This window comes from Conger conger, chromosome 8 (genome assembly GCF_963514075.1).
Source record: "Conger conger chromosome 8, fConCon1.1, whole genome shotgun sequence".
Classification (NCBI taxonomy): Eukaryota; Metazoa; Chordata; class Actinopteri; order Anguilliformes; family Congridae; genus Conger; species Conger conger.
The window spans coordinates 38552076-38565454 of NC_083767.1; the positions used below are offsets into that span (position 1 = coordinate 38552076).

General features: G+C 48.0%; 1 protein-coding gene across 1 annotated transcript; it reads left to right on the top strand.

Annotated features, from left to right (window-relative positions):
• Positions 1-595: 595 nt before the first annotated feature.
• On the top strand, positions 596-12832 carry cct2 (chaperonin containing TCP1, subunit 2 (beta)). Its single transcript, XM_061252889.1, has 16 exons — positions 596-744; positions 2009-2083; positions 2739-2804; positions 3219-3330; positions 4219-4295; positions 4657-4769; positions 5760-5962; positions 6120-6220; positions 6477-6604; positions 7639-7742; positions 8176-8295; positions 9676-9804; positions 9973-10076; positions 10206-10305; positions 11560-11701; positions 12178-12832. The coding sequence occupies exons 1-16, from the start codon at positions 742-744 to the stop codon at positions 12206-12208; spliced, it is 1608 nt and encodes a 535-aa protein (XP_061108873.1). The 5' UTR covers positions 596-741; the 3' UTR covers positions 12209-12832.
• The last annotated feature ends 547 nt before the right edge of the window (positions 12833-13379 follow it).

Here is a 13379-nt window from a genome sequence, read left to right on the forward strand (position 1 = left end):
TTTGCTAGAAGGAAATTAGAACACAGGTCCTAAAAAGGAAGCTGCCATTTATGTTTATATAATATATTCTTATACTATTCATTAGTTGACCTTTTCTCTAATTTACATTCTGCAAGTAGAAAAACAAAATTGGTTTGAGATTTGGTTTGACTAAAGTTTTGGGAAGGGGGTTGAGTTAGTCTTTGAGTTGCATAATAAAGTTGTGGAAAGGGGACAGGGCAGCCTGGAGCCTCATGGCTAAGGTACACGACTGGGACCTGAAGACCTTTGGGCCCTTGAGCATGGCCCTTAACCCCATATTGCTCCAGGTGGTATTGTCCCCAGCTTAGCCTAATCAACTGCTCCTGACAAGCTGGTTGGTTCCTTGCATGGCACCCAATCGGTGTGTGAGTGTGCATGAATGGGTGAATGAGAAGCATCAATTAGACAGAGCTTTGACACATGCTTTCAAATTCTATTTTGAAGTTCACGTCTTTCCCATGTAAAAATAAAATATACAAAAATACGAAGCAAACTTTATGCTGCGTTTTTGGTGTGGGAAATCTTTTTTTAAAGTTGAAAAATAAATTGAGTCTATTTTATACAAATTAATTTACTTCAAATGAAAACTGTGCCTTTAAGGGATAGGCGAGGCCCTGCAACATTACGTCACGGGCTCCGCCGCCATTCCTCTGCCCAGACGGTTAGAAGTGTTTTGTGTACGGCCTCTCTAGCTTGCTAGCAGCACAGACCGGCAAAATCATGGTAAGTGTCTTGTCTTTATGGGGACTGACTACATTTCAGGAACATACATTTCTGTTAAGTTGATTCAAACCGAATTGAATTGATGCAGTCGTCTTTAATGAGTACCACAGAGCTAGATAACCTGTCATGTTACTGAATGGAGCATGCATCTCTGAATATGGAAGTAAGGACGCACATGGGTCGGTAACGTTAGCTAGGTAATGCTAACTGTCTTTAGCAACGGTTTCCCATAATTTTATAGCAAGCTTGACGTTCATTTATCTTAGATTGTATAGTTTGATTTAACTTTAGACTATCTCTGAGGCTCGAATGGACTGAGAGTGATACTTATCGTGCTGGCCTGGGGTAGATCTGCGATCGGTAACGGTGCAATTCGCTTTCCGGCTAGCTAATTAGCTAGCTAGCTAGCTAGCTCGCGCATCATAGCTGGAGATGACAATGGAAAATACTTTCTGATATCTGAATAATTCCAGACAAACAAAACTATTAGTAGATAAGTACGTCAGTGAGTCAACCACACTTCTGGGTACGTTGGCTTTCATCCGTATGTATTGAAATATCTAACTTCAAGCTGTATGTTTTGTTGGAAAGTAGTAACGTTAGGCCGCATGGTAGAAGCTTCTAGTGGTTTCCAAGCAGTAGCTAACGTAGCTAGGTGCAACATGGGGTAAAGACCGCCTTCTCGGATGACCATCTGACATGAGCCCTCTTGTAACTAGCTAGCTAACCCGATTACCAAGCTTTTCTGTCACTAGCCCATAGACTGGGTTTGCAATTGCTGTGGGTAGCTACAGCAGTCGTAATACAATAATTTAACCGTATAAGGACATTTTAGCGTCGCACTGATTTGGGATGGCAGGACATGTTGTGCCATCCAAGTTAACGCAACGGTACGGAGAGGCCTTTTTTAGTGTTTTTCACATTAAGTGGCCGTAATAGCCACATACCTACTCCTAAAGTGAACGTCCCTGAATAAAAACAAAATCCGATAAAACTTCAGCCACAATTACGTCCTGAATCTAGATTTTCCACAGCTTAAGTTATTTTATTCGTTAGCTGTATGAGTTATAGTTCAAGTAACTTAGTGATAGTATCAGACATTAAAATAATGCGTGTCCAAGTATCACATTGTTAAACGGACAGGTGTAGATAAATTCTAGAGTGTGTGTGTGTGAGATGTGTGTATATATGTATATATATATATATATATTTATAAAATGTCTTTGACAGACTGCTGCCATAACCCCTCTCTATGGTCCCCCAGGCATCCCTTTCAATGGCTCCCGTGAATATCTTCAAACATGGCGCTGACGAGGAGAAGGCCGAGACCGCTCGTATGGTGGGTCACCTGACACAATTACAACCACACGGTGAAATGAATAAAGACCGCTCTAGTGGAACTTCCTCAGAAAGGTCCAGGCCTTGCTGGGCACAACAGCTGTCAAGGATAACAGGCCATTCAGCCCAGCAATTCTCCCTTTTCCTGCCACTGAAGATGGTTAATGCTTGTCCAAGCTTGGCAATGCCGCTTTTATGCTGGTCAAGCCGATGATGAAAATAGCTGAGCTGGTAGGCCAGCTTAGTCAATTTGATGGGCAGGCTGTTGGAACAACGTGATCATGCTTATAACACTGGTTCCATTTTCACAGACGTGGACTGATACTGTTATGCTGATATTGCCATATTCACTGTTACTCTAACTGAATAGTTGCTTGCTTGAGCGGGATGCCTGTAACTCAAATTTCCTCAGTTTATTTTAATGGTAAATGCAGGGTAATAAAAGGCCGGAAAAGGGACAAGCCCATCAGCCAGCATATGGAGTTACAGCTCCTTATTCGGCATGGACACACAGGTGTTGTGTGAAGTACTGCTGAAATGGAATCAACCAAAAGTTTTTAAAGTATCTATGGTATCTGTGAGTTTAATGCTAAGAGCAGAGTTGTATTGATAGAAGAGCGTCATAATAAACCATGCGATGGGATTTCTCTCCTCAGTCCTCCTTCATCGGGGCCATCGCCATCGGGGATCTTGTGAAAAGCACCCTGGGACCCAAAGGAATGGTATGTGCTTGTGAGACGCACCGCAAGTTACTGCTGTGGTCCGGTTGTGTTGCGTGTCACTTTGTCAAACTCGACGCTTCCAGAACATTAGGAGCAACGATGACACTCAATGTCATTGATGTAAAGCGTCGTTCAGCTACCTGGGTGCTAATGGCTCTCCTTTGTGGAGAGTCTACAGCGTGCTGTCTTGTGTGTGTGTGTGTGTGTGTGTGTGTGTGTGTGTGTTACAAGCCGGCTCCATGAGGAGCTTCACATTTAAACCGCTGTACGCTCACACTTAGCCTCATAATGCAAGGCCCTGAGTTTGCCAATAAGCAGACGAGAGGGTGAAAATTATTGCAGGATTAATGTGTCACACTTATTGTTGCTCTCAATTTACGCATCGGCATTTATCGCTGAATTTTTCGCCCACAGGACAAAATCCTATTGGGCGGTGGCAGAGAAGGCTCAGTTACAGTAACCAATGACGGAGCCACGATCCTCAAGGCCATCGGAGTGGACAATCCCGCTGCCAAGGTGCTGGTCGGTGAGTGCTCTGCTTCAGCGCCGTCACACCCTCCATAGTTAATGTTTCAGAATTTACTCATATTGGTTACGTGTTTAAAGGTGGAGTAAATGAGCGATTCCGCATTTTGCAGTAACGGCAAAATGAGAATCTTAATCGTGCTGGCCCAGGTCTACAGCAACAAGGGCGAGAGCAGGAGACCGCTCTAAATGTCGAGAACATTTGTGTTTGTGGCTCAGTCAGGAAGTCGTGAATGATTTCAAGGTTTTGGAAAAACCGCCTTGACATTGATGAAATCCTGGAAATGCGTATATCAGCAGGGATTTTGAAGGTACAATAGGTAATTTCGAACTCCTAACGGCCGAGAGGAATAGCAGCAACAAACACCTTCAAACCACAACACTGTTTATCCCCTCCCCCTTTGCTGTAAATGCGCTGATGTTGAAACGCCATTGGCTGTAGAAATTAAAACCAATTTTCAACCAATGAACTTGAATTATTCTAAACTATAGTAATGTTTTGGAGTGTCAGGCTGTCAACTGTATTTTTTGAAGCCCAAATTTAAGGACTATAAACACAGGCAGAGGGTGAGTCAACATGTCAGTGAGCTTTTTTGCAATGATAGGAAGGGGTTTACAATGGTCTTGTAACAATGTTTTAACACAAATCTTATCTATTGTACCTTTAAGTACACTACATTTAGACAGAATTTCACCCGCTTAGTAGCTTCCTCATCCACTGTACTCATTGCTGTTTGGGACACGGTCTATGTTCAGGTTGGGAATGGGCAGCATGTTCGGTTGACGTATATTTTAAGGACCGTAGTTGGAAGGCTGTTTCGGACTGGGCCTGTGCCTGTGTCACTCCCCGTGGCCCGGGGCTTTAACCGCGCGTCTCTCTGGCCCTCAGACATGTCCAAGGTGCAGGACGATGAAGTGGGAGACGGCACCACCTCCGTCACTGTGCTGGCTGCTGAGCTCCTGAGGGTGAGGAGATCTGCTCCACTACTGCACTCATGACTATTGCTTTTTGGTTAGAAAAGCTGTTCATGTGCGTTTTGCTTTTTATGGATGTGATGCTTAACTTGTGGAAGACCCTATGCACTTGTAAGTCGTTTTGGGTTAAAAGCATCAGCAGCTGAAATGTGCCGAACTGTTATATTTAGTTTCTATCATTGCTGCACTGCTGAGTGAGTTTATTCAGTGTCAGGGATAGGAGGGATACGTGTAGAGACGTGTACATTCTGTATTGCCGGTTTTATGTAATGCTGTATGTATTCATTCGTGTTCTTCGTTCCGCGGTGTCACTGCTGTCCGTTGTGATGATTGGCGCGTTGTGTGTCTGTAGGAGGCGGAGCTTCTCATTGCGAGGAAGATCCACCCCCAGATCATCATCGCTGGGTGGAGGAAGGCCACACAGGCTGCCCGCGAGGCCCTGAAGGAGGCCGCCGTGGATCATGGGTAAGCAGGGCGCTCTCGCTCATTCTCCAACCACAGACTTTTATAGTTGCCAACGCTGTAATAAATTCCTGGTATGTTGTCAGTTTATCTGATTATTCTACAAGGGTTCTAGTTGAACTATGTAATCACTCCAGCACTCGGAACCGTACCTCCCTCTGGAGTTTTCAGCGCACTTTCAAATCATAACGTCCTGTCCCTGGTTATGATTTTCACTTTGTTGTTTGTCGCTCTGAGAAAGAGCGTCTGCCAAATTACTAATGTAATGTCACAAACGGGCAATTTCCCTCGCTGCAGATGTGAGGGTTAATTTTGCCAAGAGTATACGTGCTTGGTATACATCTGTCCACAAGGGGGACACATTGCGCAGTCCAGTGGAAATGTCTTTTGTGCACGAAACGCTCTTGAAGCTTGATGGTAAAAGCACTTGCAGGCAGGTTGACTGAGGTCCTTATGCGTTAAAGTGCAGGTTGCTATGAATAGCACAGTCTGTAGTGCCATCAAGCGAGAGCGCTGATGAAGGCACAGGCTTTGCTTTGTGAGACACTGGTGAGATTGAAGCTGTGAAATCAGAGCCCAGTAGAGCCATCTTGGCTCCCAATCAGCTGCTTGGGCTGGGTAGACTAACAGATGTCAGGACGTCATCCCGAGGAGATGTATATTGCATGGAGAAGCGATAGATAATGACCTCTATTTACCCCACACGGGATACCTGCCCCGTTAGCATTAGCACACATTTAGCAGATACTTTACCATTGTAAAGCTGACCGGTTGTCAGAAACGTGATCTAAAATACTTTTAATTGCAAGCGAAAACTGGAACTTTGAGAAACTAACTGTAAAACTGGAATAGTTGAGGACTTTCCTTTTTATCGTAGTAATTACAAACAACACCACAGGTGTCAGTGGACTTGCTCAACCGGCGTATAGCCCAGGCCCTATGGTGAATCTGAAATCGTGCCTGCTAATCCCCCCCCCCGTGTCCCTCCCTCAGGAACGACACTGAGAAGTTCCAGGAGGACCTCCTAAACATCGCCCGCACCACCCTGTCCTCCAAGCTGCTCACCCACCACAAGGACCACTTCTCCCGGCTGGCAGTGCAGGCCGTCCTGAGGCTCCGGGGCTCCGGGAACCTGGAGGCCATCCACGTGATCAAGAAGCTGGGCGGCAGCCTGACCGACTCCTACCTGGACGAGGGTACGAGGGCTTCAGGCGTCTTCACCGCCTGTGGACCACAACCGCTTTTCTTACCTCCTGCCAGTGCCACGATGGAATTGGTGCGAGGGCCCTGTTAGCATTGATGTTGGTACCGGTCGGATTTAGTGTTGACTGGCCGTGTTTGCTTGTGTCACAGGCTTTCTGCTGGACAAGAAAATCGGTGTGAACCAGCCCAAGAGACTGGAGAATGTCAACATCCTTATCGCCAACACCGGCATGGACACCGATAAGATCAAGGTGAGGAACTGACCCACGTTCCCCCTAAGATGGAAGAATTTTTAGTTTCAGCATTTCTGCAATAAATGTTGCTAAAATCATTCTAAAATGATACTAAAATCTTTCTAGGAATAAAAGTTAGGTGCGAAATATGTATTATAGCCGCCATTCAACTGATTTTAAGCAGTGGTGAAACTCCACAATCTCAGAGCTGTACTGCCCCGCTGCATTGTGGGAGTGTTGAGTCACCCCAAGCCCCTCTCTCTCCCCCTCTCAGGTCTTCGGGTCCCGCGTGCGGGTGGACTCCACAGCGAAGGTGGCCGAGATCGAGCTGGCCGAGAAGGAGAAGATGAAGGAGAAGGTGGAGAGGATTCTGGAGCACGGCATCAACTGCTTCATCAACAGGTAACCCCGCTGACACGCACTCTCTCTCTCACTCACACTCTCTCACACACACACACACACACACACACACACACACACACACACACACACACACACACACACACACACTCACTCACTCACTCACTCACTCACTCACTCACTCACTCTCTCTCTCTCTCTCTCTCTCTCTCTCTCTCTCTCTCTCTCTCTCTCTCTCTCTCTCTCTCTCTCTCTCTCTCTCTCTCTCTCTCTCTCTCTCTCTCTCTCACTCACTCACTCACTCACTCACTCACTCACTCACTCACTCACTCACTCACTCACTCACTCACTCACTCACTCACTCACTCACTCACTCACTCACTCACTCACTCACTCACTCACTCACTCACTCACTCACTCACTCACTCACTCACTCACTCACTCTCACTCTCACTCACACCCCTGTTGGAGCGTAACAGGTAGCCTGGGTCAGACCTGGGTCAAATCTGGGGTCAAACGCGTCATTGTTTTGGATTCAATTGCTTTTCTGCGCTTTACTGAGCTTGAAGTACTCTCAAGTGTTAACCCTGCCTTCTGGTCCTCTCGATTGGTTCAGTTGCATGCCAGGCAAGGTCAATCAAGCACAGAAAAGTATTTGAATCCAAAACTATTAGGTAGTTGACCCAGGTCTGGGCTGTGTTGTGTTGCGGAGTTATCCTCGCTGGGTTTGGGCTCTCGTGTCACAATATCACCCAGCAGTCATTGCAGGGACTGAGGTGTGGCCAATGCAGCACTCTGGAACACACCTTAAAACTGCTGTCAATCACTCACCTGTACCTGTGAGTGGCAGAACTCCCGTGCCAATGGCCATACGTCTAACTCAAGTTTCTGATACGGAAATCTGGGGAGCCAACTGATGGACTTGATTAAGAGCTGTGATGTCTCGCATCTTTTGTGCTACACACAGGTGTGCTTGTGTGTGTGTGTGTGTGTGTGTGTGTGTGTGTGTGTGTCCTCATGTGTTCTCATCCTGTGATATCACAAGCCTTCACCGCTGTCTCCTCCCTGCCCCTCAGACAGCTGATCTATAACTACCCGGAGCAGCTTTTTGCGGCAGCGGGAGTGATGGCCATCGAGCACGCTGACTTTGTGGGAGTGGAGCGGCTGGCTCTGGTCACAGGTACATCACTCTACCTCCCCTTATGAATTTAATGCACTTAACCATTTTATTACTGCATGTTTGTATTGAGCCAGCTTCTCAGGGGAACCACTGATCATATGTGCATATGCTATTTCAGTCTGTTTACATTGAGGATATGGTCCTGTGGAAGCTAATTATTTGGAAAATGGATTGATCGAAACACTGATAGTACGCATAATTTAAACATGCAGTCATCACTGTATATTTGGGAGGGGTTGAGGAGGACAGTCACTGTGGCTGTTCAGGATCAGAGAGGTTGGTTTGTGGGGGATGGAAGGGGATAGTTACTAGAGGCTCAGGATCAGAGAGGTTGGTTGGTGTGGAGTGGAAGGGGGCAGTCTCTAGAGGCTCAGGATCAGAGAGCTTGGATGGTGTGGGGTGGATAGTCACTATGGCAGCTCTTTCCCACCAGGGGGAGAGATTACCTCGACCTTCGACCACCCTGAGCTGGTGAAGCTGGGACACTGCAAGCTGATCGAGGTGGTGATGATCGGAGAGGACACACTCATACACTTCTCTGGAGTGGAGATGGGTGAGTGAGCACGCACGCACGCACGCACGCACGCACGCACGCACGCACGCACGCACGCACGCACGCACGCACGCACGCACGCACGCACGCACGCACGCACGCACGCACGCACGCACGCACGCACGCACGCACGCACGCACGCACGCACGCACGCACGCACGCACGCACGCACGCACGCACGCACGCACGCACGCACGCACGCACGCACGCACGCACGCACGCACGCACGCACGCACGCACGCACGCACGCACGCACACACACACACATACATACATACAAACACACACACACAGCCATGTAACAGCTCAGTGCTGCTTATTACTTATTAGCTTCTTTCATACAGATAATTTCTTACTTCGGTATTGAGGTAAACATGAATCACTGGCGTTGGTTCAGGCCAGAGCAGTGTGTTTCTGAAACAGCTTGGGCACTCTGCAGGGGGCTAAACTCAAGTCAGGACCTCCGTATGTAATCAGACTTCTACTTAATCTCAGCTCTGTCGCAGTCTGTGGCCAAAACAAACTCTTGCCTTTATTTCTCATTTTTATGTTATTATACATGAAGCAGTACTTGAGACACATACACAACGCAATATAAAGTTAAATATTCCTGTTTATGGATTCCCTGCTTTTAAAGTGTTCTCGCATTTTTATTTGAGGGCGGTCAAGTGTTTTTGGGGGCCCGTGGAAAATGATTACATGAGTGGCCTTAAAATGCAGACCGCTGAAATGACTCGTTTCCATTTTCTCTTCAGAAATGATTTGCGTTCTCTCCCGACTGTCGACGTTCCCATGTGGCTTGCATGGGATGATAATTTACTAATGGGCTTTCTGTGAGACGGGGAGTCTTGCGGGGCCTGGACTTAGCTGATTAATTCATGAGGTCCTGCCCCAGCTTAAGCTCTTCATTGACTAGTGTATAGCAGTTATTCTTTCTTCGCTGATAACCACTTTATAACGTAATGGCAATGATTGATGTTGTCGGTTGTTGAATATCGGCTGTTAAAGCTCGGTTTGAGAGGTCTTGGGGCTATGAAGAGTTTGAGTGCACAAGATGGCAGGTAACACTCGATGACCAGTTGCACTAGATCACAGTTTGTCATAGGTGACCGGTAGCACTTGATGACAATGAGCTCTAGATGACGGAGAGCTCCTCGATGAGCTCTAGATGACGGAGAGCTCCTCGATGAGCTCTAGATGACGGGAGAGCTCCTCGATGAGCTCTAGATGACGGGAGAGCTCCTCGATGAGCTCTAGATGACGGGAGAGCTCCTCGATGAGCTCTAGATGACGGGAGAGCTCCTCGATGAGCTCTAGATGACGGGAGAGCTCCTCGATGACAGATGGTGGATAAAGTGGCTCATTCCCTGTGTCCCCCAGGTGAGGCCTGCACCATCGTCCTGCGTGGCGCGACGCAGCAGATCCTGGACGAGGCGGAGCGGTCACTGCACGACGCACTCTGCGTGCTCGCCCAGACCATCAAGGAGACACGCACCGTCCACGGTGGAGGTGAGTCAGAGCACCGTGTTATAACGCTTCCCTGAACCCCCCCTCCAATCCCCAACCCTGCCCTTAACCGTAACCCTTAACCCTGCCTTTAACGCCTTATGCTGTCGCCATGACGACCACGGCTGCTCTAACCATTGCCACCCTCCCTCCCCTCTCCGTTTCTCCCAGGATGCTCTGAGATGCTGATGGCCAAGGCGGTGACAGAGCTGGCCATTAGGACGCCGGGGAAAGAGGCCATGGCCATGGAGTCCTTCGCCAAAGCCCTGGCCATGGTGAGAGAGCGTCTCTGTATCGGGGCTTCACAGACCCTGATATCAAGCCTGGAGTAGACGTTCGTGAATGTTAGTGTGCTTTGGTGAACGTTGGCGAACGTTAGTGTCTCACAGACGTTCTCTCTGCAGCTGCCCACCATCATCGCAGACAACGCCGGCTACGACAGCGCAGACCTGGTGGCCCAACTGAGAGCTGCACACATGGAGAACAAGAGCACCTTCGGCCTGAGTGAGTACAGGGTGCCCCACACCTACCCCCTAAACCCCCCTGCGTCTCTGCCCTCTGCGCTCCTCCATCAGGGACCGCCTCGCTCTGGCACAGGGGATCAGGGCATGTGGGAATCCGGGGATTGTTGTCCTGATGAACTTTCTTACTTTTTACATTATCTAACCATGGAGTCCCAATCAGATTTATTTTCCAAGGGAGACCTCGCCAACTGTACAGTACAGTTAAAATAACATTGGCAAGATCTACGCATAGTACAATAAAAACTTGGTTTAACACGCATACGCTCCCTGTGTGTGAGTGAATGCGTTCGCATTGCTCCCTGTGTGTGAGTGAATGCGTCCGCATTGCTCCCTGTGTGTGAGTGAATGCGTCCGCATTGCTCCCTGTGTGTGAGTGAATGCGTCCGCATTGCTCCCTGTGTGTGAGTGAATGCGTCCGCATTGCTCCCTGTGTGTGAGTGAATGCGTCCGCATTGCTCCCTGTGTGTGAGTGAATGCGTCCGCATTGCTCCCTGTGTGTGAGTGAATGCGTCCGCATTGCTCCCTGTGTGTGAGTGAATGCGTCCGCATTGCTCCCTGTGTGTGAGTGAATGCGTCCGCATTGCTCCCTGTGTGTGAGTGAATGCGTTCGCATTGCTCCCTGTGTGTGAGTGAATGCGTTCGCATTGCTCCCTGTGTGTGAGTGAATGCGTTCGCATTGCTCCCTGTGTGTGAGTGAATGCGTCCGCATTGCTCCCTGTGTGTGAGTGAATGCGTCCGCATTGCTCCCTGTGTGTGAGTGAATGCGTCCGCATTGCTCCCTGTGTGAGTGAATGCGTCCGCATTGCTCCCTGTGTGTGAGTGAATGCGTCCGCATTGCTCCCTGTGTGTGAGTGAATGCGTCCGCATTGCTCCCTGTGTGTGAGTGAATGCGTCCGCATTGCTCCCTGTGTGTGAGTGAATGCGTCCGCATTGCTCCCTGTGTGTGAGTGAATGCGTCCGCATTGCTCCCTGTGTGTGAGTGAATGCGTCCGCATTGCTCCCTGTGTGTGAGTGAATGCGTCCGCATTGCTCCCTGTGTGTGAGTGAATGCGTCCGCATTGCTCCCTGTGTGTGAGTGAATGCGTCCGCATTGCTCCCTGTGTGTGAGTGAATGCGTCCGCATTGCTCCCTGTGTGTGAGTGAATGCGTCCGCATTGCTCCCTGTGTGTGAGTGAATGCGTTAGCGTAGCGTTGAAGACCCTGTTTTGTGAGCCCTGTTCCTCGTTCCCCTCAGACATGAGCCAGGGCGTGGTGGGGGACATGGTGGAGCTGGGCATCACAGAGAGCTTCCAGGTGAAGAGGCAGATGCTGCTGAGCGCCGCTGAGGCCGCGGAGATGATCCTGCGCGTCGACAACATCATCAAGGCCGCGCCCAGGTAGGACACGCCCCATCCTCCGTTTAAACCAGGGATCCTCATGTCTGGCCCTTCAACCCAAAACCCTGGGTTTTATTTCCTTCCATTTCCATTTTATTCACCATAATGTAGCCGAAGCACACGGGAATGCACAACCTTGCTTCACAAGGTTCAGACTCCAGATAAGATGTTTGTGAGGAATCAGCTTGACTGCATGTTGCAGTGAGGTAGTGTGCTTTAGTGTGCTCTGTAGTGCACTCCCAAGCAGTTCTGGAGAACATTATCATCAGTAATATAGAACACTTGGCAATCTCGCCTCAACCACCACAAATATATGGTACCCTGCCTGGGTGATGCAACGGCAGCCATTTTGTGCCAGAACACTCACCACACTGAGTTGGAGAGGGAGAGAACAATTTTGTTTAACCTAATTAAATCTAGATTAGATGGCGGGTTTCTGATCCATTCCTGTGCTTTTTTTTTTTTCTTTCTTGCAGAAAACGAGTGCCAGACCACCACCCATGTTAGTGACCCCAGGACAGAGGAGAGTGGCATGGGGGGCGGGCTGTGGGGAGGGGGAGGCGTCTTTATTTATCACCTCAGGCCATCGCCAAGCCAGGGGCCTTCCCGTCACAAGCACGGGGTCCTTCATTTACTGTCAGGCATTCTCTCCGGGCTGCACTATTGAATAAGGTTCAATAATAAGCACTTCCTTGATTACAAGCACTCAAGTAGCTGTTTGTTACACATCAACAGATTCATGCAGAATAAATAAAGGTTTATAATCCAATAAACCAGTGAATGAACTCACCAATATGCTTTTACCAATATGTTCCTGTACCGGTATTATTAACGGCTGAAGGGAAGTCCTGGAAGGGTGGAATCCACGTCATCTGAGAAGTCCTTCTATTAATGTTAAGTGATGCTTAGAAGTCCTCTATTAGAATGTAATGAATGCCTGCTTTTTGTGTACGTTTTTTTGTGTGTGTGTGTAAAGTTAAAATGCAGCTTTCATGAAGTTAATTATTGAACGTTATTCTTGTCAATGCGTTGTGTGTGCAGGCCCTGGATTTGTTGTCCCAGTAAATTTCCAATGTTCGAGGAATGGCGTTGCCTACTTTGTTTACTGAAATAAAAACCAATAGTCACAAACTTGGTGGTTTTTGTCCAGTGTTTCCAAGTAACGTCGGACAGCAAGCAAAGATCTCGAGGCAAAGCAGTGTGAGAATCGGTGAGCTGGGAATTATTTTTGACCAGCATCAAAGGCCCACGCATATTTTTTTTGTTTGAGATTTCCTGGAGCTTTCAATATGTCCCATACTGATTCAAGTAAAACAATTGCAGTATTGGTAGAAGTATGCATGTACATACTCTTTAGAAACCTGCCAGAGTCACAATGAATGTTAATCTCGGTAAAGCATACAAGTAAGGGAGCCAAATGTGATCTGTGGATTGCTGTTGTGCTTATTGTACCTGGCAAGCAGGGGTCATATAAACATGAATATTATCCAATGACAAAAGACACTAGTGCATCTTGTTTGTCCTCCCCAAGGTTCCTTTAAATATTACAATCTATTGAGGTTGATGTTGGTGGCACTGAAAATCGAATGAAACGTACCATTTGTAATCTATATTCAGCATCTTTCAGAAAGCAAATCAAACTAATGACGTTTAACCACCAACTAGTTACAGCCAACAT

Coding starts and splice junctions, on each gene's coding strand:
- cct2 (XM_061252889.1), top strand. Junction 5,963..6,119: donor CGACTCCTACCTGGACGAGG/GTACGAGGGCTT, acceptor CTTGTGTCACAG/GCTTTCTGCTGGACAAGAAA. Junction 10,306..11,559: donor CAAGAGCACCTTCGGCCTGA/GTGAGTACAGGG, acceptor CGTTCCCCTCAG/ACATGAGCCAGGGCGTGGTG.